Consider the following 27976-nt stretch of genomic DNA (forward strand, 5'->3'; position numbering starts at 1 on the left):
GCATTCATTACCCCATGTTGAAGAAATTTACCTTTAAATGCCTCTTGATGTGATAATGTAGGGCAAAACACCATTCATAGGCCTTGTGGGTATGTTTGTGCAATATGGTTAGCCAGATTACTGAATTTATTTGTTTTCTAGATTCATATATGCCATGTTCCATAAGCTTCCCTCATAGTCCAAGTTTGTGTTTGTGTAATATACTGAGCTGCAAAAGTCTAACTAGAAATAATCCTAATTTCACCCTATAAGAATTGAACACACAATTCAATTTTGATTGTTCTTTAAAAAGAATTTGTGCAGATTTTTCCCCAAAGAGGCTGCTGTTAAGGAAAGCAAAATGACAAATATTGCAAGTGAAACAGATGCAGTGTAAATTCTTGTATTTAGTGTGACACAGGGAAGTTTCTGCATGATTATTCAGAAATTAATAAAACAACAAATAGGTAATTGTCTTAGGAACAAACTTTTAATCAACAATAACATAATAAAACTAGGAACACTCTTTATGCACTAAACAAATATATATATACAGTGGCATTTTCAAAGACGTTAAAAAAGGCTTTTCCATTTCTTTAACATATCATAGCAAAAGAAATTTCTGCAACTTCAGAGAAGGCAAGTGAACAAGCTGTTTGAAGAAAAGTGTGAATATCAAAACCTTTAGGTGTATATTGGGCAATGTTAGGATAACCCCACTTAAATAAGTGCAGAGTTTACAGGCCATTACTTTTATTCATCAGGTTTGCCTCACAAAATCCTCCAAGTGCACATAAAGGTTTAATTTGCATACTTCTCTTCATCAAACTGCATGGATGTATCCATGAAGTTACCAGGAGTTGAATTTGACTCAAAAGAGAGTCTCTTTTTTTCCCCTAGAAAGCCTAAAATGGTCTTAATGACTCAAGGGGCTCAGATTCAGAGAAGCCCACACAAGCAGTTGTGTACATGATCATCAGCTGCACTGCTGCTACATCCCATTCTTTCTTCTTTGGGATGGCATGGCTCAGCTGTGAGAAAAAAAAATCTGATGAAAGGAGAAACAATTAGTATCTCTGGCTCTGGCCTTATGCTCTTAAAAAGATCTGAAAGTAACAGCATTTTCTAGAGAACCAAAGAGTACTGAGTCTGCAGCAAAATTAAGTCACTGCCTCCTTTTTAAAAAGAAAATGACAGTCATGCTGATTCATCCACTCTCAAGCAGGGCATTGTCCAAATTAAAGCAGCCACACTTAAGCCATTGGTGCATGTGAATGAGTTATCATTTTTCTCCATCTTCCGTTTTGAGGAGTGCCAGAGATTGGTACATGGATGCAGAAGTGATTAACGTGTTTTAATGATGTATTTCTTGCACCTCTGTGGAAAGCATCTGGATTACATACTTTTCTTCTCTGTCCCTTCCTTGGGCTCTACCTTCTGGGCTGTAGGGAAAGCATGATGGTACAAATGTCTGTGTGTGGCAGCTGCGCTGTAAAGTTTGTACAAAGCCTGAAAACCAAAACAAAAAAGTTTTCAGCTGTTCTTCTCGCGGACTACTCCTAAGCAGGCAGATCCTGCATGTATCCAATCTTTTTCGCTTTATCTCAAGCGAATGCCTTGTCTTTTCAATTACTGATAGAATTTATGTAAAATGTGAAAACACAGTGCAAATTCCTCCGTTCAACTACATGTAGAAATCTGCTTTTTGCCAGAGGAATTGATGTTTTAAGTTATTGCAGGGATGGTATTCTCTAGAGAGCTGACCCTGCTTCCTCTACCATCAGGGACCTGGATCCTTTCCCAGCAAACATTACAGGGAAGAACAGCATATTTAATGGATACACAGGGCCCTTCTCCTACTTGTTTTGCTGTACAATCTGCGTGTAACAACGGGCTGTGCGGTATGCCCTGAGAGCCATATTAAACAGGGTTTTTTGGTCTCTGATCTGAATTCCAAAATGAGGCAAGCAGTCAAATTCTGCAGCTGCCTTCCCAATTCCAGCCTAGGATGGGAAAGATTTTAAAACTACTGATAATACAAATACCTTGAAGTATTATGAATCCACATGCACAGTTATTCATATATATGTATACTAGTGGAGAAGGAATTGCTTTTGCATAACAGTAAGTTGGCTTACCTCATTTGTGTTGCCCTGCAGAAAAGGCAGTTGTAAAAAGAAAGAAAAAAACAAGGTGAGAGAAAGAACACAAGATGTCCTTGCATTTATATTCCCATTCCCACTGTACCCTGAAGCAGGCTGGAGAGGGTGCATTCAGTTTATTCTGCCTTCTCTTCCTCTTGCTAACTGAACCTATAAAGTTGCCTCATTCATTTTTCCAGCCACCAGTTCATCAAATCAAAAGCTATCTATTCGCAACACCACCCTTCTATATTTAAGCTAAGTATTAACTTAATTACTTTAATATCAATTCTATATATTTGCTGTTTATTCTTTTACTTCTTTTGGGAAGGGGTCTCTTGAACCATCAATAAAGAGAGAGTTCAGATTATTAAGTACATGGTTTTCATGATTTTTGCCTGGAAGATAATATATAAACCATATAAACATTAGATAAGCCTAAGATCTGAAGACAAGATTTCTAAGTGCATTATGCGTAGATATTTATACAAGGACTAAAACCCAGGAAGCCTAGTTCAACACAGTAACATAATCTAAACAAACCTTCCTCAACCTGTTGGATTAGAACACTCTTTGCTATAGCCATCAAGTAACTGGGCACCATCTGTCACTCTTGCTTATTTATCAGGGCACTCTTAGAAGGATCATCTTGGAGACAAATTTGGGCACAATCCAAATTCATGCATGTACTGTACATTTGTTGTTGTTTTAATGATATTCCATAATAATTCACCTTTCAACACCATCAAATTGGGAGTGATTTTTAAACCAATCTCAACTACTCACAAAGCAACTTGGCCAATTCAGCTTACAGGAGAGGGCCCAGCTGAAAAACAGACATTATAACACTGGTCCTCACAAAAAGAAGATGTCAAGGCATCCTGGTTTATATGTGCCTCTGCTTTAATGCCATATGGGACTTAAGACATGATTTTTGTTAAGGATTTTCTGATCAGAGATGCATTTGCTTTTAAATCTTTTACTTTAATTACTGAAAAGATAACCAGAGCCTTTTACGGCTGCCTTCTCATATCTAGAGGGTAAATCCATTGGGGAACATTAATCTTCCCTCAAATTCTCTTTATATTGACCAGTAGCCTCTCTAGGGCAGTGTTTCTCAACTGTGGCAACTTTGAGATGGCTGGCTGGGGAATTCTGAGAGTTAAAGTCCACCCATCTTAAAGTTGCCAAGGTTAAGAAACATGGCTCTAGGGTTTTCCATACCTGGAGAAGTCAAGAGAGCAAACATTATTTGACTTTGATCTTTTCATTTACCATTAAGATGCCTACTAGTGATTTTCAGCCCTCTAAATCTCCTTCATAGTCTCTGTGCAACTATTCCCTGCAATGTAAAAGAACATGTCCTTTTGAACGGCAAACCTTCTCCAAACTGAGGGGTCACTGAGAGCAAACTCCACTCCTTATTAGCACTGATGATATTATACCTAGTTTGGGTAATGAAACATTTGCAAGAAAGCAAACTTAGAGAGCACCAAAGACTCATTTCATCCCTGAACTACAAATACCCTTCTTTATTGGTTTCTCCAAACTGCTGTCTGCTGACTGGCGGATTCTGGGAGTTGAAGTCCTCCAGGCTTAAAGTTGCCAAGGTTGGAGACCCCTGATCTAGGGGGACTAAAGGCTTGATAGGAATGCTAGTGTTAAGGCTCAAGAACGGATAGTGAGCTCTTACCTGGTCCCAGAGTGCTGCTGCCACTTGGTCTATGACGGCCCCCAGCTCCCTGTACTCCCCGGAGTATCTGATGTATGCCCATGTGCAAAGGGTGATCAGAGTTAGCCCCATAATCATATTGCAGAGACTGGCTATGATGTCCAATCCAATGAAGCCTGTGACACCAGCAATGACGTAAGTGATAAAGATGACGACAAACAGGGTGGCTGGGGTGCGAGCAGCGTGGAAGATGTTCTTGCTGTCGTTGTGCTTGATATACTGGACATAGAGCTCGTCAATTTCTGCCTCCAATTGCTGGAGGTAGCGACGGCTGAATTCTTCACCCCCCATTTTTTTCACACCACGGAATTGCCGCACTGCCTCTTCCTTGAGCTCCAGGTGTTTATTCTGAAGGTCACTGGGTGCAAGAAAAGGTTTGTCACCCCCACACACCTGAAACAAGCAAGTAAAGCATTTTTAAAAAGAACACAACAGGGTAAACCCCTGACCAAAGAAATGAAGCATCCCACAGATGTGTTAGATTTGAAATCCCAGAAGTCCTAGAGTAGGCAGTATGAAAAAAAGTCATACTATTTGGGAATTTGAAGTCAATTCATCAGGCTGAGAAAGCTGGTTTATTCATTTATTATATTTTATTTATTTGTCAAGCATGTATAAGATAACAGATATAAGTATAAACACAATTATGAATACAGGAAATGGATACGGATAAATGGTGACAGTAGAACAGGGACGGTAGGCACACTGGTGCGCTTATGCACGCCCCTTACAGACCTCTTAGGAATGGGGTGAGGTCAACAGTAGACAGTCTAAGGTTAAAGTTTTGGTGGTTTGGGGAAGAGACCAGAGTCAGGTAGTGCATTCCAGGCATTGACAACTCTGTTGCTGAAGTCGTATTTCCTGCAATCGAGTTTGGAGCAGTTTACCTTAAGTTTGTATCTATTATGTGCTCGTGTATTGTTGTGGCTGAAGGTCATTGACAGGTAGGACGTTGTAGCAGATAATTTTGTGTACTACATTTAGGTCAGACCGAAGGTGGCGTAGTTCTAAGTTGTCTAAGCCCAAAATTTCAAGCCTGGTGGCATAAGGTATTCTGGGTGAGCAAAGGAGTGGAGGACTCTTCACTCATATAACGTGTAACTAGGCCATCACCCTCCTGCTCAGTACAGGAATTGCAATTAAAAGATCTCCAATAAATGTCTTCTACGCTCTACTTGATTCCATCAAGTAAAAGGAAGTTTTGGATAACTACCATTTCCCCGAAAATAAGATATCCCCTGATAATAAGCCCAATCGGGCTTCTGAGCGCATGCACTAAAATAAGCCTTCCCCCGAAAATAAGCCTTCCCCGAAAATATTTAAATGCAGAGCTGGAAATCAGGTAAGACAGCAACAGGAGCCCCATCTTGTTCCATGTGCCCCAAAATAATAAGACCTCCCCAAAAATAAGGCCAAGCGCTTATTTCGGTGTTCAAAAAATATATAAGACAGGGTCTTATTTTCAGGGAAACACGGTAGTTCCACTGTTGGACTGCCCTTAACATTTAAACGATAGATCATTATTACATGTCTTTCCCTTGGAACAAGTCTTGATCTGCTTGACATCCATGGGAGTCCACGGAATCTCTCATTTTGGATACTATAGTGATTTAACATCTTTAGCTCTTTACATTTTTCTTCATAAGACTTAGTTTCTACTGCTCTGATCAGCTTCACTGTCCTTTTTTTTTTTTTTTTAATTTGATTTATAAGCTGCCCTTCTCCGAAGACTCAGGGCGGCTTACAATGTGCTCAGCAATAGCCTTCATCCTTTTGTATATTTATACAAAGTCAGCTTATTGCCCCCACAAACTGGGTCCTCATTTCACCTACCTTAGAAAGGATGGAAGGCTGAGTCAACCTTGAGCCTTGGCGAGGTTCGAACCCTGCAGTAATTGCAGGCAGCTGGTCTTAATAACCAGCTTAATAACAGGGTGCCTTAAACCCCTGTACTACCAAGGCTCCTTGTCTGACTTGTTCTACTATCTCTGAAACCTTCTTAAAATGCAGGATTTGGAAATGGATTCAAATGGGGTCTGATCAAAGCAGATTATCTAAAGTGAAATGAGTTGCAACATGTTGTTCAACGTTTTTACTGGGATAAAGTATTTCAGTACAGGTAATCGCAGACTATCTGATTGTGATTTCTTAATCATATTAGTCCTATATGATATAGATACCATGTTTCCCCAAAAATAAGACCCTATCTTATTTTTTTTTTGAACCCTGAAATAAGCACTTAGTCTTATTGCCATGCGCTCAAAAGCCCGATTGGGCTTATTATCAGGGGATGTCTTATTTTGGGGGAAACAGGGTATATACAAATCAGAAGTTAGTACTGCAGTGTCAGTGGTCCCTTATCCCAATTAAATCAAAATACATATTTTTAAAAAGAAAAACCAGATTGAAATGTCCAAAATCTTGCAACCATATCGTCAATTCACAAGATTTCAGATGACTTTTGGGGACGGGATGATCAGACTGTAATGCAGCAATGTTGAATGAATTCTGGGGGCTGAAAAGCTCAAAGACCTACCCCTGAGATCCAGATCACATATTTTTGGAACTACACTGGCTCTTCAGAAGACAACAGATCACCCAAGGCCTTACATGGAATGAAGGAGCTACGGCTCCTTAGAAAAATGATGGGACAGATTCTGAGCCTTACCTCTTCCATTCGTTTGTTGTAAGTATCTTTTGCAGTGGCAACAGCTGCCAGATTGTTTGCTTCTGCAGTGGCCTGCAAAGGCAGAATGGGGAACAGGGACAAAGAGGAAAAAAAATGTTGCTATGGAAACAGGAGGCCATTGACCATAACAGTTGGAAAATACTGTGAGTTTATTAATTGCAAGCAAGGATGCTTTTTCTCCTAAAGCATCAGGGAAGCTCAAAGTCAGGATCAAGCAAACCATGTCAACCACTGGATGGTTCTGGAGGAATCATTCTCACTCAGCACAAGAAAAAAACACATTTTTTGGAAGAAATGCTTTGCACATTGCCTTGAACTCTTGGAGCAAAGACAGGGAGATAAATCTAAATCTTATATAAATAAGCACCCAACAGAATAGTACACAAATAGCTTCTCTACTACTTGTAAAAATTCTTTCACGGTGACTCCAATCAATTCACTTTTTCCATCCACAATCCCTTTTCTCTCCTAGCGAAGACACATTTAACCTGGGAAGAGGTTATTATATGCTTTAATTAAATACTTCCCACAAACTCTCTCCTCTAGTCCTCAGTTAATCAGTTAAGGAGCTGATGATAAAGCAGGTGATGACTGCTTTTTTCCTCACTGTTCAGCAATTTTGATGGAAAGGGGAGAAAAACTGAGATAAGGGAAATGTCTATGGAGATTCTCAGTCATCCAGGTCATGGTTGTCCCAAAGGTGTTTTTTCAAGAGGCAAGTGGACTTTCTGGTTTTTCTTTGAAGACGTTTCACTTCTCATCCAAGAAGCTTCTTCAGCTCTCAGCTCTGAGATGAAGAAGCTTCTTGGATGAGAAGTGAAACGTCTTCAAAGAAAAACCAGAAAGTCTGCTTGCCTCGAAAAAAGCATCTTTGGGAGAGAAAACGGAAGCCATTTGGATTGAGAGCATCAGGCAAGTTTTTGCAAGCTAAAGGAACAGTGGTGGAATTCGAATTTTTTTTACTACTGGTTCTGTGGGCATGGCTTGGTGGGCATGGTGTGGCTTGGTGGACGTGGCAGGGGAAGGATACTGCAAAATCCCCATTCCCTCCCCACTCCTAAGGGAAGGTTATTGCAAAATCTCCATTCCCACCCCATTCTGGGGCTAGCCAGAGGTGGTATTTGCCGGTTCTCTGAACTAGTCAAAATTTACCAGTTCTCCAGAACCTGTCAGAACCTGCTGAATAGCACCCCTGTAAAGGAGCCTGTATGGCAGTCAGTAGATGGAATGGAGTAACATCAGGATCATCTAGAACAGTGTTTCTCAACCTCACCAACGTTAAGATGTGTGGAAATCAACTCCCAGAATCCCCCAGCCTATTACTGGGTTGAGAAATGCTGAGGTTGAGAAACACTGATCTACAGCATACACCTTTCACTTCAAGGCTGCAGTCCAAGGAGTTGGGAACAGGAAGTCTCAAAGGTCTATCTATCTATCTATCTATCTATCTATCTATCTATCTATCTATTCGATTTATATGCCGCCCTTCTCCGGAGACTCAGGGTGGCTTACAATGCGTTAAGCAATAGCCTTCATACTTTTGTATATACCTGCTTAGTAAGGCTTTCAGCCCCCCCAAGCGGTGTTCTTTTTTTTACAAAGTCAGCTTATTGCCCCCACAATCTGGGTCCTCATTTTACCTACCTCGAAAGGATGGAAGGCTGAGTCAACCTTGAGCCTGGTGAAATTTGAACTCGCAGTAATTGCAGGCAGCTGGCAGGTAGGTGCTACTTTAACAGCACTTAGTCTACTGCGCTCTTTATAGAACTGAGAACTCTTTCCCAACCAAAATTTTCTCCAAAGTGTTAAATTACTATGCCTACAATTCCCAGACATCATGGAGAAATTTTGAAAGCTAGTATTTTACACATCTGGAGGGTACTAGGGTGGGGAAAGTTGGCCTAGAGACACACTTAGGACTCCTTCCTACTTTATATCTTCTTAGGGCCAAAGACAAACATGTAACATAGACCTGGAGAAGGCATAACAAATGATTTTGACCAAGATGCCTTGACATTTATGTCAAGTAAACATTATTTTACTATACTTGAATAAAATTAAATGTTTCAGTGTTTTTCAACCATGAGGATACACCCGTATACATTAGCAAAGCATCTAAAAAACTGGTTTATGGTTTATTCTGAAAGCAAGACTGGATTGAATTGTGAGTGTTTTTGCATGTTTCTAAAGAGAGATTAAAGCTTGTCGATCGAAGGGTCAGCAGTTCACTGGTTTGAATCCCTAATGTCGCGTATCGGGGTGAGCTCCCATTACTTGTCCCAGCTTCTCCCAACCTAGCAGTTCGAAAGCACATAAAAAATGCAAGTAGAAAAATAGGGACCACCTTTGGTGGGAAGGTAACAGCATTCCGTGCGCCTTTGGCATTTAGTCATGCCGGCCACATGACCACGGAGACATCTTCGGACAGCACTGGCTCTTTGGCTTTGAACCGGAGATGAGCACTGCCCCCTAGAGTTGTGAACGACTAGCACATATGTGTGAGGGGAACCTTTACCTTTACCTAAAGAGAGAGATCTCACTATGACCTCTTGGCCATTTGCACATAGTAGTGGGCTCTCTATTATGTTCTCCCATCACTGTATTCAATTCCATTAATTTGGTGCCCTTCCCAAATTAATGGGAAGTGCAAGATCTGAGCATCTCACACATCTTTAAGGGACTTGATTCGTTCTGTAAGTCATCTCTCGTGATTGATAGGAATTGATAGGGAAAAAATGCTTTCTCCTTCCGATAGAAACTTATGTTCCCAACCCCCACAGAATGCAGTAATTACCTGCAACATTGATTTTGGATGAGGGAGCTCTTCTCCTTGGTAGATCTTAATATAGGCCTGGGAGAAAAACAAATTAAAAAACTCCAAGTGATATATGGAACATCATTTAAAACCTGCCCACAAAATATTATGTCAAAAAATGTTAAAAGTGTTTTTAAGTTCCTACTTATAGAGCTACAATATTAATTAACCATATTAACCATATAACGTCTACTATGTCGTGGATGCTATGCCTTTAATGGCGATTCCAAATATATCTAAAAAATGCTGTCTTTGGGGGATTTTTTAAAGTTATTGAATGGAAAAGCTGTGACTTCTAAATATGATTTAAGTGCAACGCATAGCAGTCCTAATTACTAGCCCTGTCACTAGAGATGGTAAAATTCTACTTCAGCCACATCTGAAGGGGTTTAAGCTCTAAACTGTTTCTGGAGAAATCTGTTCCAGTAGAGATTGCTCTCTGTTTCTACATGAGCCCAATATGGCAAGGGGACCTTAGCCACTGATCCCTAGAAAATGGAGGCTTTGAAGCCAGAAAGCCCTCTCTTTTATACTTGCAGCTCACCTTGAAATATTCCACAAGGCCTCGGCAGGTGATCTTATTTCCGTTGATCTCCTTGACATCCAGGCTCTTGGGGCTCAATAGCCATGGAATCAGGATTTTCAAGTTTTTGATGAAATCATCATCTATTTCTGTAAGGGGAACATGAACCCTATTTATAAGTGTGCCTTTTGTAATGCAAATACTAGAAACCCCAAGAACTGAGGAGATTTCAGAGTAAACCAATGATTATCTAAATCAAAATAATGAATTCTATATATCAAAGTGTCCAAAATACTGTCTCCTAACTTATGACATGGATCTTTTGGACTCTTTCTGTCAACATATTTTTAATTGCTATCCATGAATAAGATATCAAGGCAGATATCACATAATGTCATTTATATGAACTTTTCCACAGTACCAATTGGGGATGAAAAGCTCAGGATAGCTCAGGTAGACATTGCCTACTTCATTTGACCTAAGATGATAAATTTTATCATGGTCAGATGGTCAACAGAAGCAGATCATATCATGGATTAACTAATTAATTAATTATGAATCTGTTGGTGCAGTGGTTAGAATGCAGTATTACAAGCTAACTCTGACCATAGACTGGAGTTCAATCCTGACCAGCTCAAGGTTTACTCAGACTTCCATCCTTCCGACGTCGGCAAAATGAGGACCCAGATTGATGGGGGCAATATTCTGACACTGTAAACCTCCCAGAGAGTGCTGTAAAACACTATATGGAGCACTATATAAGTCTAAGTGCTAATGCAATGGATGAGCCCAGCCACCATGCTCCTTTTGTGTAGTCTGGATTGTCCTCACTAATATTTTATTGGTGGACCTTCTGACATGATCTACTATCTTTTATGTACTCCGAGAGTGTATGCACCAAGACAAATTCCTTGTGTGCCCAATCACACTTGGCCAATGAAGAATTCTCTTCTTCTCTTCTCTTCTCTTCTCTTCTCTTCTCTTCTCTTCTCTTCTCTTCTCTTCTCTTCTCTTCTCTTCTCTTCTCTTCTCTCTTCTCTTCTCTTCTCTTCTCTTCTCTTCTCTTCTCTTCTCTTCTCTTCTCTTCTCTTCCCTTCCCTTCCATTCCATTCCATTCCATTCCATTCCATTCCATCCTCTAAACCTTTACCTGGAGATGGCCATGACTGTTAAGATCACACAGTTCTTGAAAGATTAATCCTGGAGGGTTGGAACTATCAGATCCATCATGCCTATCTTAACATTATACTGGAAATTAGGAGAGAACAATACCAGCAGTTTGTTCAAAGGTCTCCTCCTTCCCTGGACATTTCCATGGCATAGCCTGAGACGCAGCATTTCTCCAAAGAACTTGGCAGAATCTTACTTTCCTCCAAAAACTGTTGAAATATCTATATCGCAATAATGTCACTTTATGACTAGACAGGCCCCTTTGCAACCCTTAGCTTGAAAACTATTGATCAACAAATGTGTCTTTTAGGGCAAAAGAGTTTACTGCCTTTGCAAAACCTGGCTTGATGCCCACGAGTCCAGAGGCCAGTTAGAATGGCCCAATCAGAAACCTAATTCGATCACGAAATAAACCTTGTCCCTATATGATACTGCTGTGTTGTTCTCCTCTTCTGTGTAGAGGTCATGGTTTTCCCTTAAGGAATAATCTCTAATCGTGTTGAAGGTATCTGAATGGGTCAAGAAAAATTCTCTTAGAACGGCAATCAGAAGAGTACAAATTATCTGAGGAACTGTCTCACCCCAATGGGATGGGCTCGCCCCACCTGCCCCTCTGCAAAAGAGGTCTCCCATTTAGATCCCATCAGCGTTCTCTGCAGTGGCCTCTGGAACATCTTGCCACCAGAGGTAAGATCCGTCTCCTTCAGAAGTGCCTTAAATCCTGGCTTTTCTGGTTGACCCAAGATACTGATACAGGGGCACTCTATGCTGGAAATGGTTGGTCAAGTGAGAGATAAAAACCCACCCCCATATTGCTTCATCCTCTTGGTTTTTAGCCCTTACAGGTAATCCTCAACTTACAACCGTATATTTGGTGACCATTTAAAGTGACAAAATCACTGAAAAAATGGACTTAAGATCATTTTTCACTTACGATCATTGCAAAATTCAGATGCTTAGCAACTGGCATGTATTTATGATGGCTACAGTGTCAATGGGAAAGCTGGATTCGCTTACCATGTTACTAACTTAACAACTGCAGTGGTTCATTTAACAACTGTGGCAAGAAAGGTCGTAAAATGGGGCAAAATTCTTGCTTAGCAACAGAAATTCTGGGCTCAGTTGTGATTGTAAGTCAAGTAAGATTAGGTGTGTGATTAGTGGTTAATTTTAATGTTTTTATAAATATGCTTTAATGGCATTGTAAGGCTCCCAGAGGGGTGGCTAATGAGAGGGGTGGCATACTTACTGCATAAATAAACAAATAATGTATAAATCTCATCTAAGAAAAAAGGCACATGGCTATAATTAATTAAGCAGAAAAAAACTGGAGACATGCAGTTCCAACCATCTGGTCAGTTTCATTCTCTTTTGAGAATGAAAGTACAGAACAGGCAAAACCTGGATCAAAAACAGAAACTGTGAGAGGGACCTTTTGGGATCCTAATGGACAATCACTTAAACATGAGCCAGCACAGTGTGCGGCAGCAGCCAAAAAGACTAATATAATACTTGGTTGTATAAACAGAGGCATACAATCAAATTCATGTGAAGTATTAGTGCCGCTTTATAAATCCTTAGTAAGACCACACTTGGAATACTGCATCCAGTTTTGGTCACCACATTACAAAAAAGATGGAAAATTTGGGAAAAGATAATTAAAGGCCTGGAGATGAAAACATATGAAGAAGGTTGCAAGATTTGAGTTTGGCTAGTCTAGAGAAAAGAAGGTCTAAGGGTGACATGATAGCAGCATTCCAGTATTTGAGAGGTTGCCACAAAAAGGAGGGGGGGTCAACTTGTTTACCAAAGCACCTGTAGGTAGGACAAGAGACAATGGATGGAAACTAATCAAGGAGAGAAGCAACCTGAAACTAAGGAGAAATTTGCTGACAATGAGAATAATTAACCAGTGGAACAGTTTGCTGTCAGAAGTTGTGGGTGCTTCATCACTGGAGGTTTTTAAGAAGAGATTGGACAGTCACTTGTCTGAAATGGTATAGGGCCATGATGGCGAACCTATGGCACATGGGTCACAGATAGCATGTGGAGCCATATCTGTGGGCACGCGAGTGTTGCCTTAGCTCAGCTCCAGCGTGCATGTGTGTGCCGGCAAGCTGATTTTCAGGCCTTCCGGGCCCACTGGAAGTCAGGAAGCGGGCCGTTTCCAGCCTCCAGAGGGCCTCCAGAGCGGTGGGGAAGGCCGTTTTTGCCCTCCCTAGGCTCCTAGAAAGCCTCTGGAGTCTGGGAAGAGTGAAAAGCAGGCCTTCCGGTTCCACTGGAAGTCAGGAAACACGCCATTTCCCGGCCTCCGGAGGGCCTCCAGGGGAAGGCTGTTTTCACCCTCACCAGGCTTCAAGAAAGCCTCTGGAGTCTGGGGAGAGCAAAAAAACAGGCGTACTGGGCCAACCGGGCCATCACATGCCAAAAGCGGGGGGAGCGCGGGGGGGGTCGCGCGCACATGCATGGGGGGAGGGGTGTATTGAATTATGGGTGTGGGCATGTGAGCACGTGACCACCACCACCACCCCGCGTTCCCCCTGCTTTTGGCACGCGACAGCAAACAGATTAGCCATCACTGGTATAGGGTCTCCTGTTTGAGCAGGGGTTTGGACTAAAAGATCCCCAAGGTCCCTTCCTGCTCTATTATGATTGATTGAAAATGAACGTTATCCCTAAAACAGCCATAGACACACACACTTCTGCAAACCCTGCCTCAAATTTGTCTATGATACAGCCAGAGGTGGGCTGCTGCCGTTTCAGACTGGTTCAGGCAAACCGGTAGTTCCGACCACCGGCTGGGCCCGCCCACCTGCCCACCCAGGCGCTATCCCATCCTATATATCTCACTCTCTGGCTCACTCGCCCTGCCCATGCAGCCCAGCTGATTGCCACGCCTCGCCCACTCTACTCACCGAGAAGGTGTGCTGGAAGCCGCGCGCATGAAATTGCCGTGTGTTTGAAGTCACACGCTCACATTTTCGGTTCTGCCCTAGGCGAACCAGTTGTTAAATTATGTGAAGCCCACCTCTGGATACAGCTCCAACTCTCAGTTTTTGTGCTGCTTGGTTTCTTACCGATGCCAATGAACTCACCTCTGAGTTTCCCATCAAAATTGGGATTTGTAGCTACTTTCAAACCCGGATGAGGTAAAAGGAAACAGGAGATGTTGGTGAAACAGGAGTGTATATGCTTCCGCACATTCTGCAGCTCTTCATGCTGGTTTCCAGAAACCTGGGAACAAGCAGACAATTACTCGTTTAAGGAGGACAAGTATAAATCCGTTATTCATACCTGGGGATTCCATTGTTGCATCTTGGTATAGGAAGTCCTCGACTTACGGTCACAATTGAGCCCAAAAATTCCGTTGCTAAGTTGTTAAGTGAATTTTGTCCCATTTATTAATTCATTTATTAATTCAATTTGTATGCCGCCCCTCTCCAAAGACTCAGGACCCATGTCTGATTTTTCTTGCCACAGTTGTTAAGTGAATCACTGCGGTTGTTAAAAAGTTAGTAACATGGTTGTTAAATGAATCTGGCTTCCCCGTTGATTTTGCTTGTCAGAAGGTGACAAGAGATGATTACAGGATCCCGGAACATTGCAACCGTCATAAATATGAGTCAGTTGCCAAGCATCAGAATTTTGATCATGTGACCATGGAGATGCTGCAATGGTCGTAAGTGTGAAAAACGGTCATCAATCACTTATTTCAGTGGCATTGTAACTTTGAACGAACTGTTGTAAGTCAAGGACTACCTGTATACAAAAAAAGGCATAGAGAGATCCTTTCAAAGCATAGCCTCTACACCAATCTTTTTCAAACTTAGCAACTTTAAGATGTGTGGACTTCAATTCCCAGAATTCCTCAGCCAGAATCCACACACACTTATAGTTTGAAAAATACTGCTGTAAACTGTGCCCTGGAAAACCTTCTTGAATCAATGCCAGCCTCTATTTATCTTCAAGTAGAAGACAAATTCCCTCTGGGTTCATCCCTCCTGCCACTGCTGAAATCCTATGTGTAGCACTTAAAGGTCCAAATTCCTCCAAGTTTGATTGAAGAAGGCAGCTGCCACAAAGAAATCCTCACCTTCTCACCATGTGGCGGGAGAAAGTACTTAGTGTGCTTTTGCACAGTTGCATATATGTTTAAAAAAAACAGGTTCATTAATGTGTCAAACTTCTACTGGCACAAAAGTCCTAAAGTTATCCATCTCTTATTTCATGCATCATCTTTTGGACAAAAGATTTTGCAGGAACCATCCCACAGCTTGGAGGCAATCCTCAAAGCTCATTGTGCCCTCTCCAGACTGGGCTATAATATTTTGATAGCAAAATTTCAAAATTTTTAAGAGTATGATTTTCTGTTTTTTTAAGATGTCTTTGGCTTTAAAAATGGCAAAATAAATGAATTCAGTTTTCACAAGACTTAATGCAACTTGTTTGTATTTTAACCATCCCAAACCTTAAAACAATTCGACCTTACCCATTTGACAAGATCATCACACACCGATCGATGCACCTTCTAGACTTCTTAGAGGTCTAAAAAACATCATCATCCTTGTGTGGTCTAGCTAAAGAAAATGGTCTACTCCTACCCTCCTCACTGTGAACCACAGACATAAGAACTAGTCTGGAGAAAATCAGTCTGGAATAGGCAAAGAGATGATACAAAGGCTATAAGGTAAAGGTTCCCCTCGCACATATGTGTTAGTGGTTCCCAACTCTAGGGGGCGCTGCTCATCTCCGTTTCAAAGCCAAAGAGCCAGCGCTGTCCAAAGACCTCTCCATGGTCATGTGGCTAGCATGACTAAACACCAAAGACACACGGAACGCTGTTACCTTCCCACCAAAAGTGGTCCCAATTTTTCTACTTGCATTTTTTACGTGGTTTCGAACTGCTAGGTTGGCAGAAGCTGGGACAAGTAACAGGAGCTCACCCCGTTACGTGGCACTAGGGATTCGAACCACTGAACTGCCGACCTTTCGATCGACAAGCTCAGCATCTTAGCCACTGAGCCACCACATCCCTCAGCATCTTAGCCACTGAGCCACTGTGCAAAGGCTGTATCAGGGGGTTAACCTGTGTCAGAGGGAACGGGGCTAGGATTTTCCAGTTTTATTCCTGTTGAGAGAAGGTGCATGTTTTCTTTTAAATGCATAAAGCCTATTTTAGAATTGCAAAAAAGAAAAATGTTTTCATACCTTTCCATCATAGAAGTGCAGGAATTCACTTTTTTTTCCCCAGTCATGCCACCAAAATTGAGTGCATGTTAAGGGGCTGTAAACATCACACAAAGAGTGTGATGCTCAAGTTCTCATTGGCCAACCAGCCTTTTCCTCTCTGCTGCCCTCTGCAGTAAATTTAACAACAGTACCTTAAAATTGTGATTGATTTTTTTCCCCTGCAAGAATGACTCTAAATTTTTTTTTTTTTAATTTGATTTATATGCCGCCCTTCTCCGAAGACTCAGGGCGGCTTACAATGTGCTCAGCAATAGCCTTCATCCTTTTGTATATTTATACAAAGTCAGCTTATTGCCCCCACAACTGGGTCCTCATTTCACCTACCTTAGAAAGGATGGAAGGCTGAGTCAACCTTGAGCCTTGGCGAGATTCGAACCCTGCAGTAATTGCAGGCAGCTGGTCTTAATCTTAATAACCAGCTTAATAACAGGGTGCCTTAAACCCCTGTACTACCATTGATTCACTGTTAACTAAATTTAATTTGATAACCTTAATCTGTGAGGATTATTTCATTATTGTCTGATCTGTTTTAACAAGCGTCTATTAAGCTGGAAAATAAAATGAGAACGCGTGCAACTGTTAATACTAACCTTAAGACGTTTTTCCAAAAATTTGGCTCCACCTTCAGCCCCGTAAGCAAATTCATAGGGAAAGCTCCAGTCACGAACAAGGAAAATAAGAGACTATAAATGTGATAAAAACCAAGAGCAAAGTGAATACAACGTACAAGCGACGAAAACATTGCATTCATTTAAATGCATTGTTCGGTATGGAACAACAGGGTGTTTTTACCTGTTTAATATGAGGTTTAAATAAACTGCTTCATTTTGAAGAAATCAGCTGATTTGTAGCAAGTTGTTTATTGAAAATTATAAACATTTGCAGTGCTTATTTATTAACCTTCTATCCAGGAAACTTCCAATGCTATACACTCAAATTTCATTACTGAAAGCAACCAATATGGGATTTTATAGAAACAAAAAATTGGCCTCTTTGATGCTTTATACTTCTCAAAGGAAAAGTATTATTGTTTATTTATTTATATCCCATCTTTATTATTTTTGTAAATAACTCAAGGCGGTGAACATATCCAACATATCTTACTCCTCCTATTTTCCCCACAATCCTGTGAGATGAGAGTGACTGGCCCAAAGTCACCCAGCTGGCTTTCATGGCTAACCTCAGCCTTGAATTTACAACTCCTTTAAAACAAATTAGTTAAAACATCAGAATCAACAGAACTATGGTGTTGAAATCATGGAAATTTCAGCAAATTAATTCCAGCCTATTCTGCATTAATCAGATCTCACCTTGAATACTGAATTATATTTGAACCATATTCTACTTGTATATTAATTAATATTGCTTGAAGGTTTTGATGACCAATTTGCTTGCTACCTAGGTTACAGAGTGTCTTTATTTTGTATTTTATTGCATTTTGTTTAGGTACGTTTTAACTCAAATTGTATTTTTATGTGTTTGTGTTTGTTTTAAAGCTCCCAGAAAACTGCAGCTATTGGTCAGTTTAAACATTTTGAATGATTAGTTGGTTGGTTGATCGATCAACTGATTAGAGCCTCTCACTTTAAAGATTTAAGTCAGGTTTAGACAAGAGCAACAAAGATAATTGGGGGACTAGAAATGAAGTCCTTTGATAAGAGACTGAAAATTGTTTGAGTCTTGAGAAAATATGAATGAGGGGGATAGGACTGTGCTTTTCTTGGACTGAAAGGATAGGATAGGATAGGATAGGATAGGATAGGATAGGATAGGATAGGATAGGGCAGGGCAGGGCAGGGCAGGGCAGGGCAGGGCAGGGCAGGGCAGGGCAGGGCAGGGCAGGGCAGGACGCTTTATTGCCCAAGTAAAGGTAGAGCCTTGGTAGTACAGTGGTCTAAAGCACCCTGTTATTAAGACCAGCTGCCTGCAATTACTGCAGGTTCGAATCTCACCAGGCTCAAGGTTGACTCAGCCTTCCATCCTTTCTAAGGTAGGTAAATTGAGGACCCAGTTTGTGGGGGCAATAAGCTGACTTTGTATAAATATACAAAAGGATGAAGGCTATTGCTTAGTGCATTGTAAGCTGCCCTGAGTCTCCAGAGAAGGGCGGCCTATAAATCAAATTAAAAAAAAAAAGGTGTGATAGACACACAAGGAATGTCTCTGGTGCAGAAGCTCTGAATGTCACAGGAAGCGTCTTAAGGAATGGCAAGAGGGACAGGCTGATATAAACTACCGTGTTTCTCTGAAAATAAGACCCTGTCTTATTTTTTATTTTTTTACCACAAAAAAAGGCACCAGGTCTTATTTTCGGGGGGGATGTCATCAACTGACTAACCTCACTTGCACACATCATCCCCCGGCCTCCTTTTCACTGTCAGAGGCCTTTAGGAACTTCTTCTGCAGCCAGCAAGCCTTTCCTGGAGGCCTCTGCAGCCGATAACAGAGCTCCAGATTGATTCAGAGCTTTGTTATCAGCTAGAGAGGCCCTCAGGAAAGCCTTGCCAGCCTTGCCGTCTGCAGAAGAAATGGGCCAGAGAGGCAGTTGTCAGGGTGTGTGAGGCCTGGCTACAATTGTCCAAAGGTAAGTAGTAAGGCAGCTTCACACACACACCCTAGCTTAATTTTTATCCGTGCACTCTGGAGTGGGGGGGGATCTTAATTAGGGCTTATTTTGGGAGTAGGGTTTATATTGGGCGCACATGTGAAAATCAAGCTGGGACTTACTTTCAGGGAAGGTCGTATTTTCAGGGAAACAGGGTATGTTGCAAGCCCTGCCCTTTTCTGTGTGTCCTGTTGTTGCTCACCCACCCAAAACAGACAGAGTTTAGGATGCCACTTCACAATGTGGTTTTCACCTTCAAAAGCATCAAGATCCTGCAGATGCCACTGCTTGTCACCAAGAAGATCTGTTGTCTGTCATTGCAGAGGACAGGGCATGGAAGGGTGATCTTAAGTTATGGCATGGCAGGTTTAATGCAGTTCTACAGTGTAATCAATTATCCAGAAAAGGGGGAGCTTACTGGATGTATTCAAGCAGAGGTTGGATAGTCATCTGCCAGAGATATTTTAATCTGGATTTCTGCACTAAGCAGTGAGTTTAATTTGTTTTGTAAAGTGGCTCCTTCTACATCCCAGATGCTGGGGTGTGTCTATACCTACAAAGCTCAGAATTGTGCAGGGAATGGGAGCATAGTCCATGGCTGTGCTGGATAGGAACTGAGAAATCCAAAATAGAATAATATTGGTGTGTAATGCTGCAGCGCTGAATAGCAACTTGATGATATAGCCATACTTTAAGGCAATGGCAGGTGGTCGTTTTGAAGAACTGAGTTATCTCTTCGGAGTATAGAGGTTTCCATTTCTGTTTGAGTGCCACCTCAAGATTATCTGTGCAATTTACAAAACATAATTTCTGCAGGTTGCACAGGAAACCTCTCAATTATTTTCTTACCTGAAACGGCTTCAGGAAGGTTTCTTCCATGGCTAGCCTCCCATATTCTGTGAAGAGCTGAAACAAGAAGGAAGCCAGGGAGAAATTTTAAACAAGACCTATGTGTTAACAAATAGTTTTGCTTATATTGCATGATCACAGTGCTTTATTTTTAAACTGGAGCTGAATATTACACTACTTCCATTGTTTTCAATTCAGAGTGTTTGGGAAGCAGTCAACTTAAAATTTAGTCAATTTATTATGGCATCAGCTTTTGCTGATGACACCTCTCTTGATCAGACACACCAAATGTGAGTGCGTCAATGGACTCCAGTCTGTAAACGTTTAAGTAAGTTGTCAGCGTTCCAACCTAATATGGCTTCCAAGGCTGACATAAGTGATTTGTTACCTTTAAAGTGCCACAAAACCTATTGTCTTTATCTGGACAACTTTCATCCATAAGATTAAAAACAGGGCTTCAAGTATGAAACTGAAGGTGTATAGATCACAGTATGGTTGAATCCTTTTAATGTATTATTTTAAACTGAAGATACCACAAAGCTGAAGTTGTGACTTCTGTGTTATCCTTCCACAGCTCTAAAGGGATCTTTGAAGCTCACATACAAACTAAAGGCGTCAAACATTTGGCCGAAGTCTGCTTTAAAAGTACAAAGTAACTTGTCTGACGTGTAAATGTTGTTAAAATCTTTATCCAAAGCACCTGAAGGCCAGGCAAGGAATAATGGATGGAAACTGAACAAGAAGAGATTCAACTTGGAAATAAGGAGAAATTTTCTGACAGTGAGCGCAATCAACCAATGGAACAGCTTGTCTTCAGAAGTTGTGGGAGCTTCATCACTGGAAGCTTTCAAGAAGAGACTGGACTGCCGTCTGTCAAAAATGGTGTAGGGTCTGCTTGGGCAGGGGGTTGGACTAGATGACCTACAAGGTCCCTTCCAATTCTGTTAATCTGTATCTGTATCTGTATCTATCCTTGGGATATTCCTAATCCCAGGCCTGATCCCAAAGATATTGTTAGCAATAATAAGACTAATGGTAGTAAATAAACACATGAGATCATCAAAACTAATTAAATACTAGCTGAATAAATAGTAATAATGCTAAGTCACAATTGTATATCTTTGCACCATAAGAACAAACAGTACTTCTGTACAGAATTATAGTGAATAGAACTGTCCAACTCTTATGGACAGAGCAGGAGATGGGTAAGCAGCATAGAGTTACCTGCAAGTGCTGAAGGTCATCTTCTTGTACATTCTGTGACAAATTATACACCTGAGTACAAAACAAAGCCAGAATTGGGTAAAAATGGCTGTGAAAATTCTTATCTTCTTGCATGCTTTGTGTGTATGCAATTTATTTCCTGCTACCTGTGTTGTACTCCTAAAGAGGTCTCTATTTGGAGTAATGAGAGCATATGCACCAAAGACAAACTCCTTGTGTGTCCAATCCAGAGGTGGTATGCAGCAGGTTCTGACCAGTTCTGGAGAACTGGTAGCGAAAATTTTGAGTAGTTCGAAGAACCGGTAAATACCACCTCTGACTGGCCCTGCCCCCATCTATTCTCTGCCTCCTGAGTCCCAGCTGATCGGGAGGAAATGGGGATTTTGCAGTAACATTCCACTGGAGTGGGGTGGGAATGGAGATTTTACACTATCCTTCCCCTGCCACGCCCACCAACCCATGCCCACCAAGCCACACCACGCTCACCAAGCCACACCATACCCACAGAACCAGTAGTAAAAAAATTTGAATCCCACCACTGTCAATCACACTTGGCCAATAAAGAATTCTATTCTATTCTATTCTATTCTATTCTATTCTATTCTATTCTATTCTATTCTATTCTATTCTATTCTATTCTATTCTATTCTATTATTCTATTCTAATGTCTCCCAACCTTAACAATTTTAAGACATGTAAGACATGCTGGCTGGGGAATTCTCGGAGTTGAAGTCCACATAGCATAAGGAGCAGAGGTTAGGAAACACTGAATTAGTCCTTATCAGGCCAGACCACAAGCCAACGATAATTGTTTAGGGCAATATGTAACTATTTTGTTCTCACCCCATCTATCATATAGTTTGGCTCGCTCATATGAACTATCACAATTTAGCAGTTCCACCATCACCATTTTGCAGTCATACATCCCTGTGTCTCCATTCAGGTACTAAAACGCTGCATGCTCTGGCTCCTGCACTGAAAAGACTCTATGATCACTGGATCTTGCAAAAAGCAGGTCTTTAATGTCTAGTCTGATGAAAAGAAGGACTAGGGGTGACACGATAGCAGTGTTCCAATATCTCAGGGGCTGCCACAAAGAAGAGGGAGTCAAGTTACTCTCCAAAGCACCTGAGGGCAGGACAAGAAGCAATGGAAGTGGAAACTAATCAAGCAGAGAAGCAACTTAGAACTAAGGAGAAATTTCCTGAGAATTAGAGCAATTTATTAGTGGAACAACTTGCCTCCAGAAGTTTTGAATGCCCCAACACTGGAAGATTTTAAGAAGAGACTGGATAACCATTTGTCTGGAATGGTGTACTTCTGTCTGAGCAGGGGCTTGAACTAGAAGACCTTCAAAGGTCCCTTTCAAATCTCTTATTCTATTTTATTCTATTTTTAAAAATAATCAATGATTTCAACCTTAGTAAGACAGTAAAGGGCATGTAAACTAGAAAGAGCACTGCGGCCTTAACTTTTCCCCCTTGAAACCTCACCTACCCTGGGATCATGTAGAAGAGCAGAGAAAGCCTTATGTTGATGTTCTACTGCCTGGACAAGTGCCTGCAGTTTTTCTCTGCAAAATTTCAGAAATGGTTTTGGCATTGCCTCCTTCCTAGGGCTGAGAGAGAGTGGCTGGCACAAGGTCATCCAACTGCTTTGTTACTAAGGCAGGACTAGAACTCACACTCTCCTGGTTTCTAACCTGATGTCTTAACCTTTACACCAAACTGGCTCTCTTATATGGCCTATATAGAGTCAATATCCATCACTGATACTACAGGTACTCCTCAATTTACGACCACAATCAAGCCCAAAATTTCTGTTGCTAAGCGAGATATTTGTTAAGTGAATTTTGCCACATTTTAGACCTTTCTTGCCACAATTGTTAAGTGAATCACTGTAAGTGTTAAGTTAGTAACCCAGTTGTTAAATGAATCTGGATTCCCCATTGAGTTTGCTTGTCAGAAGGTCGCAAAAGGTGATCAATCACATAACCTCAGGACACTGCAACTGTCATAAATATGGGTCATTGCCAAGCGTCTGAATTTTGATCACACGGCCATGGGGATGCTTCAATGGTTGTTAAGTGTGAAAAATGATCATAAGTCACTGCATTTGACACTGCAGAGGCACTGCCACTGACATTGTCTATTACCTGGATGGAGCTGATCATGGTGCTCAGAGCAAAGACGGTGGCTGAATCCCGCAGTGTTGACTGGCTGTCAAAGGTGCCCTGAGTATCCATTAGCAGTACAGCAACCTGTAAAGCCATGAGAGGGAGAGGAGAATACAAAATGAGGCTCTTAGGCACTACATTTGCTTAAAAAAATCAAAGTCTTTGGCTTCAGTTGTGTTATGGCACTGGAAAAACTTCAAATCTGACTCATTTAAGGAATGTTCTCAATAGATTTTGTCTGCAACAAATGAAGATCCTATTGTTTTTCTAAGCATCTCTTATTCGGAGGGCTAGAGGTAGCCTTTATCGTCCAGGAATATAGGCTGAGGTGCTCAGAAGACATTTTACTGTGAATTAATTACTTTTCTTCCAAAGATGCTACACTGATTACTAATACATTACTGAGCTAAGTTGTCAATTACTTAGACAAAATATTGTTAATGTAAGGATAAGTAATATGGTACCCAAAATATGCCTTCTAGTTTCCTGGTCCATCTGACTTTTTAACAAAAAATAGACAGACAGCTGATCTACTACAGAACGAAGCATTTGGCAGTTTTTAACTTTTATTATACAATATTATAAGCTTCCCAGAGTTACTGTATTAGTGAGATGGGCAACACAGAAATCCAATATATTAGCTTTCAGCATCTTACTTATTTGCAAGCATGGTCTGGGGTCCCAAAAAATCCCACCAGAATGATAGAAAGCATGTGTGAATTAGAGGGTTAATTTACCATCTGGTACATGGATGTTTTGTGATTGGCCACAAGGGTGAAATGCTCCCGGTTCGGACCGGATCGCACGATCCAGTAGGGATGGCGGCGGGTGGTTCGGAGAACCGGTAGCAAAAATCCCTGCCCCCCCCCCCATGCCCAGCTGAGCCGCGCAATCATCTTTTTTTTATTATTTTTTACTTTTAAAAGCATTTTTTCTAAAACCTCTTCGGCCAAAAAAATGCTTTTAAAAGTAAAAAAAAAAAAAAATTGGCCACACCCACCCAGTCACATTACCCCCACACATACCAAGCCACACCCACAGAACCGGTAGTAACAAATTTTACATTTCACCACTGGGGCAATCATTTTGTGAACAAGCAGATCACCTTCAGCGGTCGTTTTGTAAACTCCTCACACATATCCAAAATTTTAAAGGAGCCTCCGGGCCAAAACTTTTGCTATCCCCTTTCTCAAAAATATACAAAGAGCTATGTAGCATAGGTTTGGATACCCGATAGATAATCTCCCTTCGGAGCCCGCCTAGAAATTGAAGTCAAGACAAGAGACTTTCTAGAAGGTGCTGCCCTTGCCAGATTTGTCATGTGACAACTCAAGGGAGAATATTTTTTTGATGCAGGAGCCTGAATAATAGAATTCTCTCCTGGTTTATTACATCTGGCTGGCATCACCCCAAGACTCGTTAGCTTTCCGTGACAATTAATCACCTCCTTATTCACCCAGCCTTCGGCTTACTTCATACTATGATATCATTTAATGTGTTATTGTTGTTATGGTTCTCTTTGGTTTGGTTTTAACTCTTTCAAATTTTCTACTTTTTTAGGGATTTGCTTTGCACTATTGTATTCTGGATTTTTTTGATTTAAAAAAAGAGTAAACCACCGTGTGAATGAAATAAATGTACAATCAAACAGCCTTGAGAGACCAGGGAAGTCTGCGGGAGTGGTCACAAATGGCAAATATCTGGGCAATCAAAGCTTATCCCCCTTTTAATGTGCTGTGCATACCTACCATGCACATAAAAGGGGCGGGGCTTCACCTATCCAGTCACACCCACAACTTAGACCTTGCTGACTACCTTTGCAGATGTCCCTGTTTGATGCCACATATGAAGCCAGAAAAACATCTAGTGGCTATCCAGCTCAATTTATCCATTCAGGCTAAACAGAGGCAATACTCCTCCCGTTAGCAATGGAATCCTGTGTAGAAGGAAGGAAAGCCTTGCTATTTCAACACTGTCTCAGCAGTGTAAAAAAAAAATTGCAATAGCACTTAGATTTATATACCGCTTCACAGTGCTTTACAGCCCTCTCTAAGCGGTTTACAAAGTCAGCATCTTGCCCTCACCCATCTGGGTCCTCATTTTACTGACCTCAGAAAGATGGAAGGCTGAGTCAGTCTTGAGCCAGTGAGAATTGAACTGCTGGCAGTCAGCAGAATTAGCCTGCAATACTGCATTCTAACCACTGTGCTACCACAGCTCAGTTAGCAATTTCCGCTACCAGTTCAGGCGAACCAGTCCGAACCGGCTGAATACCACCTCTGGATAGGATTCTGTTTTATATACCACAGTTGACATTTCCTTTTTCACATGTTGCCCATTTTGTTTGCATGCATTTCAGGATCTGGGACCTCAATTCTTCACTTCATTTCCACTCCAACTCTACATATCCTCGGGTTCTTTTAAGAATCTATTTGTTTAATAAAGCAGAGTGAAGAATAGAAGTGGTTGTAAACCAATACCAACAATGCCAATAAGGTTGATTTTCTGAAAACTTGTATTTGTAAAGTTAGATAGTAAACAAGTTTAGGCAAACGGAAACCAATGGTTCGGTCCACACATTATGTTAAGCCATAACAAAATTTAGTTCTAATTTAGTGTGTTCTATGAAATGACCCACTGTGCTTTGCCTGCCTATGACTTAGTCTTACCAGGTAGTCCTCAACTTACAACAGTTAGCTTAGTGACAGTTCTAAGTTACAATGGCACTGAAAAAAGTGACTTATGACCATTTTTCACACTTATGACCATTGCAGCATCCCCATGGTCACATGGTTTATATTCAGATGCTTGACAACTGGTTCATATTTATGACAATTACAGTGTCCCAGGGCGATGTGATAATCTTTTGCAACCTTCTGACAAGCAAAGTCAATGCGGAAGCCAGATTCACTTAATAACCATATCAGTAATTTAACAACTGCAATGATTCACTTAATAAATGTGACAAGAAAAGTCATAAAATGGGGCAAAACTCACTTAAGAAATTTCTCACTTAGCAACATAAATTCTGTGCTCAATTGTGGCCGTAAGTCGAGGACTACCTGTAGCCAGCATTATAACTTATTCAATATATCACAGCTGGTTTGATACCAGCCAGTGGTTATGAGTATCCACAAGAAATCACCAACCTTGTTCCCATCTGGTTTGTCCACAAGGAAGACTTCACTCCAAATCTGGATGCCAGTTGTCTCCCGTTCAGATCCACCTCTCCAAGAAAATCCTGTGAGTGGTTCATTAAAATCCCCAATCCAATCAACCAACTCCTGCAAAGTAATGGGCAAGCAAGTTATTATCCTCAGAGCCATGGAAAATCATGTTTCTTTATCCCAATAGTTTATTTCTAGTATTAGTGGTCACCAAAGAAGCTAGCAACCAAACAATTACTTAGCAGCTGGACATTTTCAGTGATCGTCCATTTGAATGAGAAGTAAGATGATCCATTTCAGTTTGGACAAAGCATTTTACTACAGAAGAACTTAAAGTTTATATTTCAAACATTATATTTTAAACATTATATTTAATGTTTTTAAAATGTTTTTATAATGTTTTTAATATTTTTTCTATGTTCATTGTTCGCATTATTTTTGCTGTAAGCTGCCCAGAGTCCCTTGGGAGTTGGGCGGCATAGAAATGCGATAAATTAAATTAAATTAAATTAAAATTAAATAGGCAATAAAAAGTTTAATTGGCATTTTCAGATTCCCCACCAGGCTGGTAATGTCAGGGAATGATTCATCAGATTACAGAGGATTATCTCTACTTGTATGTGAAATGGTTGAAGACATTCTCAGTTATGAAATCACAGATGCAAATCTACAAAACTAAGTCACAGGCTACACTTAGGCAGGTTATTGTTCTCCCAATCTTAAACCTACAAATAGCTATACACAGCTGTGCCGTATCCTGAACCCTGTATATTTGCACAATACGTGGAATCCCAGCATGAAATTTTGCTACCAGTTTGGATGGATTCTGGCAGGCGAATCCCACTTCCTACCCGCAACAACACATCTTATCCCTTGTGACATTCTCATTATTCATCTCTCAAGTATCAAATCTAATATTCGAGGGCACTTTACTTAATTACATCTTAATTGCACCAAAAGCAAGTCAGACATATATTGCAATCTGCAGGCTTGCTCATGTACTAAGTTCCTGAGCATGAAGAATGAGGCCACAAACTCTACAGCAAACCAGTGCAAACCTACCATGTTGTGCATGTATCTCAGCATGAAGTCCATCAAGAATGATTTTCCCTTCCGAAAAGCCCCAGCCACGGACACAGCCACCACCTCCCGATCACAGACAGCTTTGGAGAGCAAGATGCGGTTGAGAGCACCTTCGTCCAGCTCAAAGGAGTGATCATCCTTCACAATGAGCACTTGTACTGGGTGGGCTTTCCCACCAGAGTCTTCCTCTTCTGAGCTCCATTCATAGCTTTTTTCCGAAAATCCACCTGTGTTTAAGACAACCAGTCTGATCAATGTCCCAATGAGGTTACATAGAGGCTTAAGCTAACGTTGTACATTGACTTACCAAACATGGGTTCTTACATATCAGGTCACAGGAACATTGGGGGGCCGGAAGGGAGAAAGGATACAGCAGAGGGAAGGAAAAGATGCCTAGCCACTATCCTCCAGACAGGTGTAAAGCCCTCCCAATAATTGGCTGCCTCAAGGGAAAGAGAAAATTCCCTCTGACAATTACAGAAATAGACTAGCAGCTGAATTTTACTTTATTTATGAAACATATTATATTACTGTCTAATAATACCTCTTGCTAATTTTCTGTTACATTAGTCA

General features: G+C 41.0%; 1 protein-coding gene across 1 annotated transcript; it reads right to left on the reverse strand.

Moving 5' to 3' along the window:
• Positions 1-1099: 1099 nt before the first annotated feature.
• ATL1 (atlastin GTPase 1) lies at positions 1100-27536 on the reverse strand. The gene is made up of 13 exons (XM_070931688.1): positions 27383-27536; positions 26303-26437; positions 23133-23237; positions 20978-21028; positions 19754-19810; positions 16890-16982; positions 14145-14283; positions 9901-10028; positions 9336-9392; positions 6521-6592; positions 3814-4245; positions 2118-2132; positions 1100-1488 (listed from the first exon to the last, which is right to left on the reverse strand). Exons 1-13 carry the CDS (start codon positions 27413-27415, stop codon positions 1375-1377), a joined length of 1431 nt encoding a protein of 476 aa, XP_070787789.1. The 5' UTR covers positions 27416-27536; the 3' UTR covers positions 1100-1374.
• Positions 27537-27976: the final 440 nt, after the last annotated feature.

Source organism: Pituophis catenifer, unplaced genomic scaffold (genome assembly GCF_029215685.1).
Source record: "Pituophis catenifer annectens isolate HBS135680 unplaced genomic scaffold, rPitCat1.0.hap2 SCAF_1, whole genome shotgun sequence".
In the NCBI taxonomy this organism is placed as follows: domain Eukaryota; kingdom Metazoa; phylum Chordata; class Lepidosauria; order Squamata; family Colubridae; genus Pituophis; species Pituophis catenifer.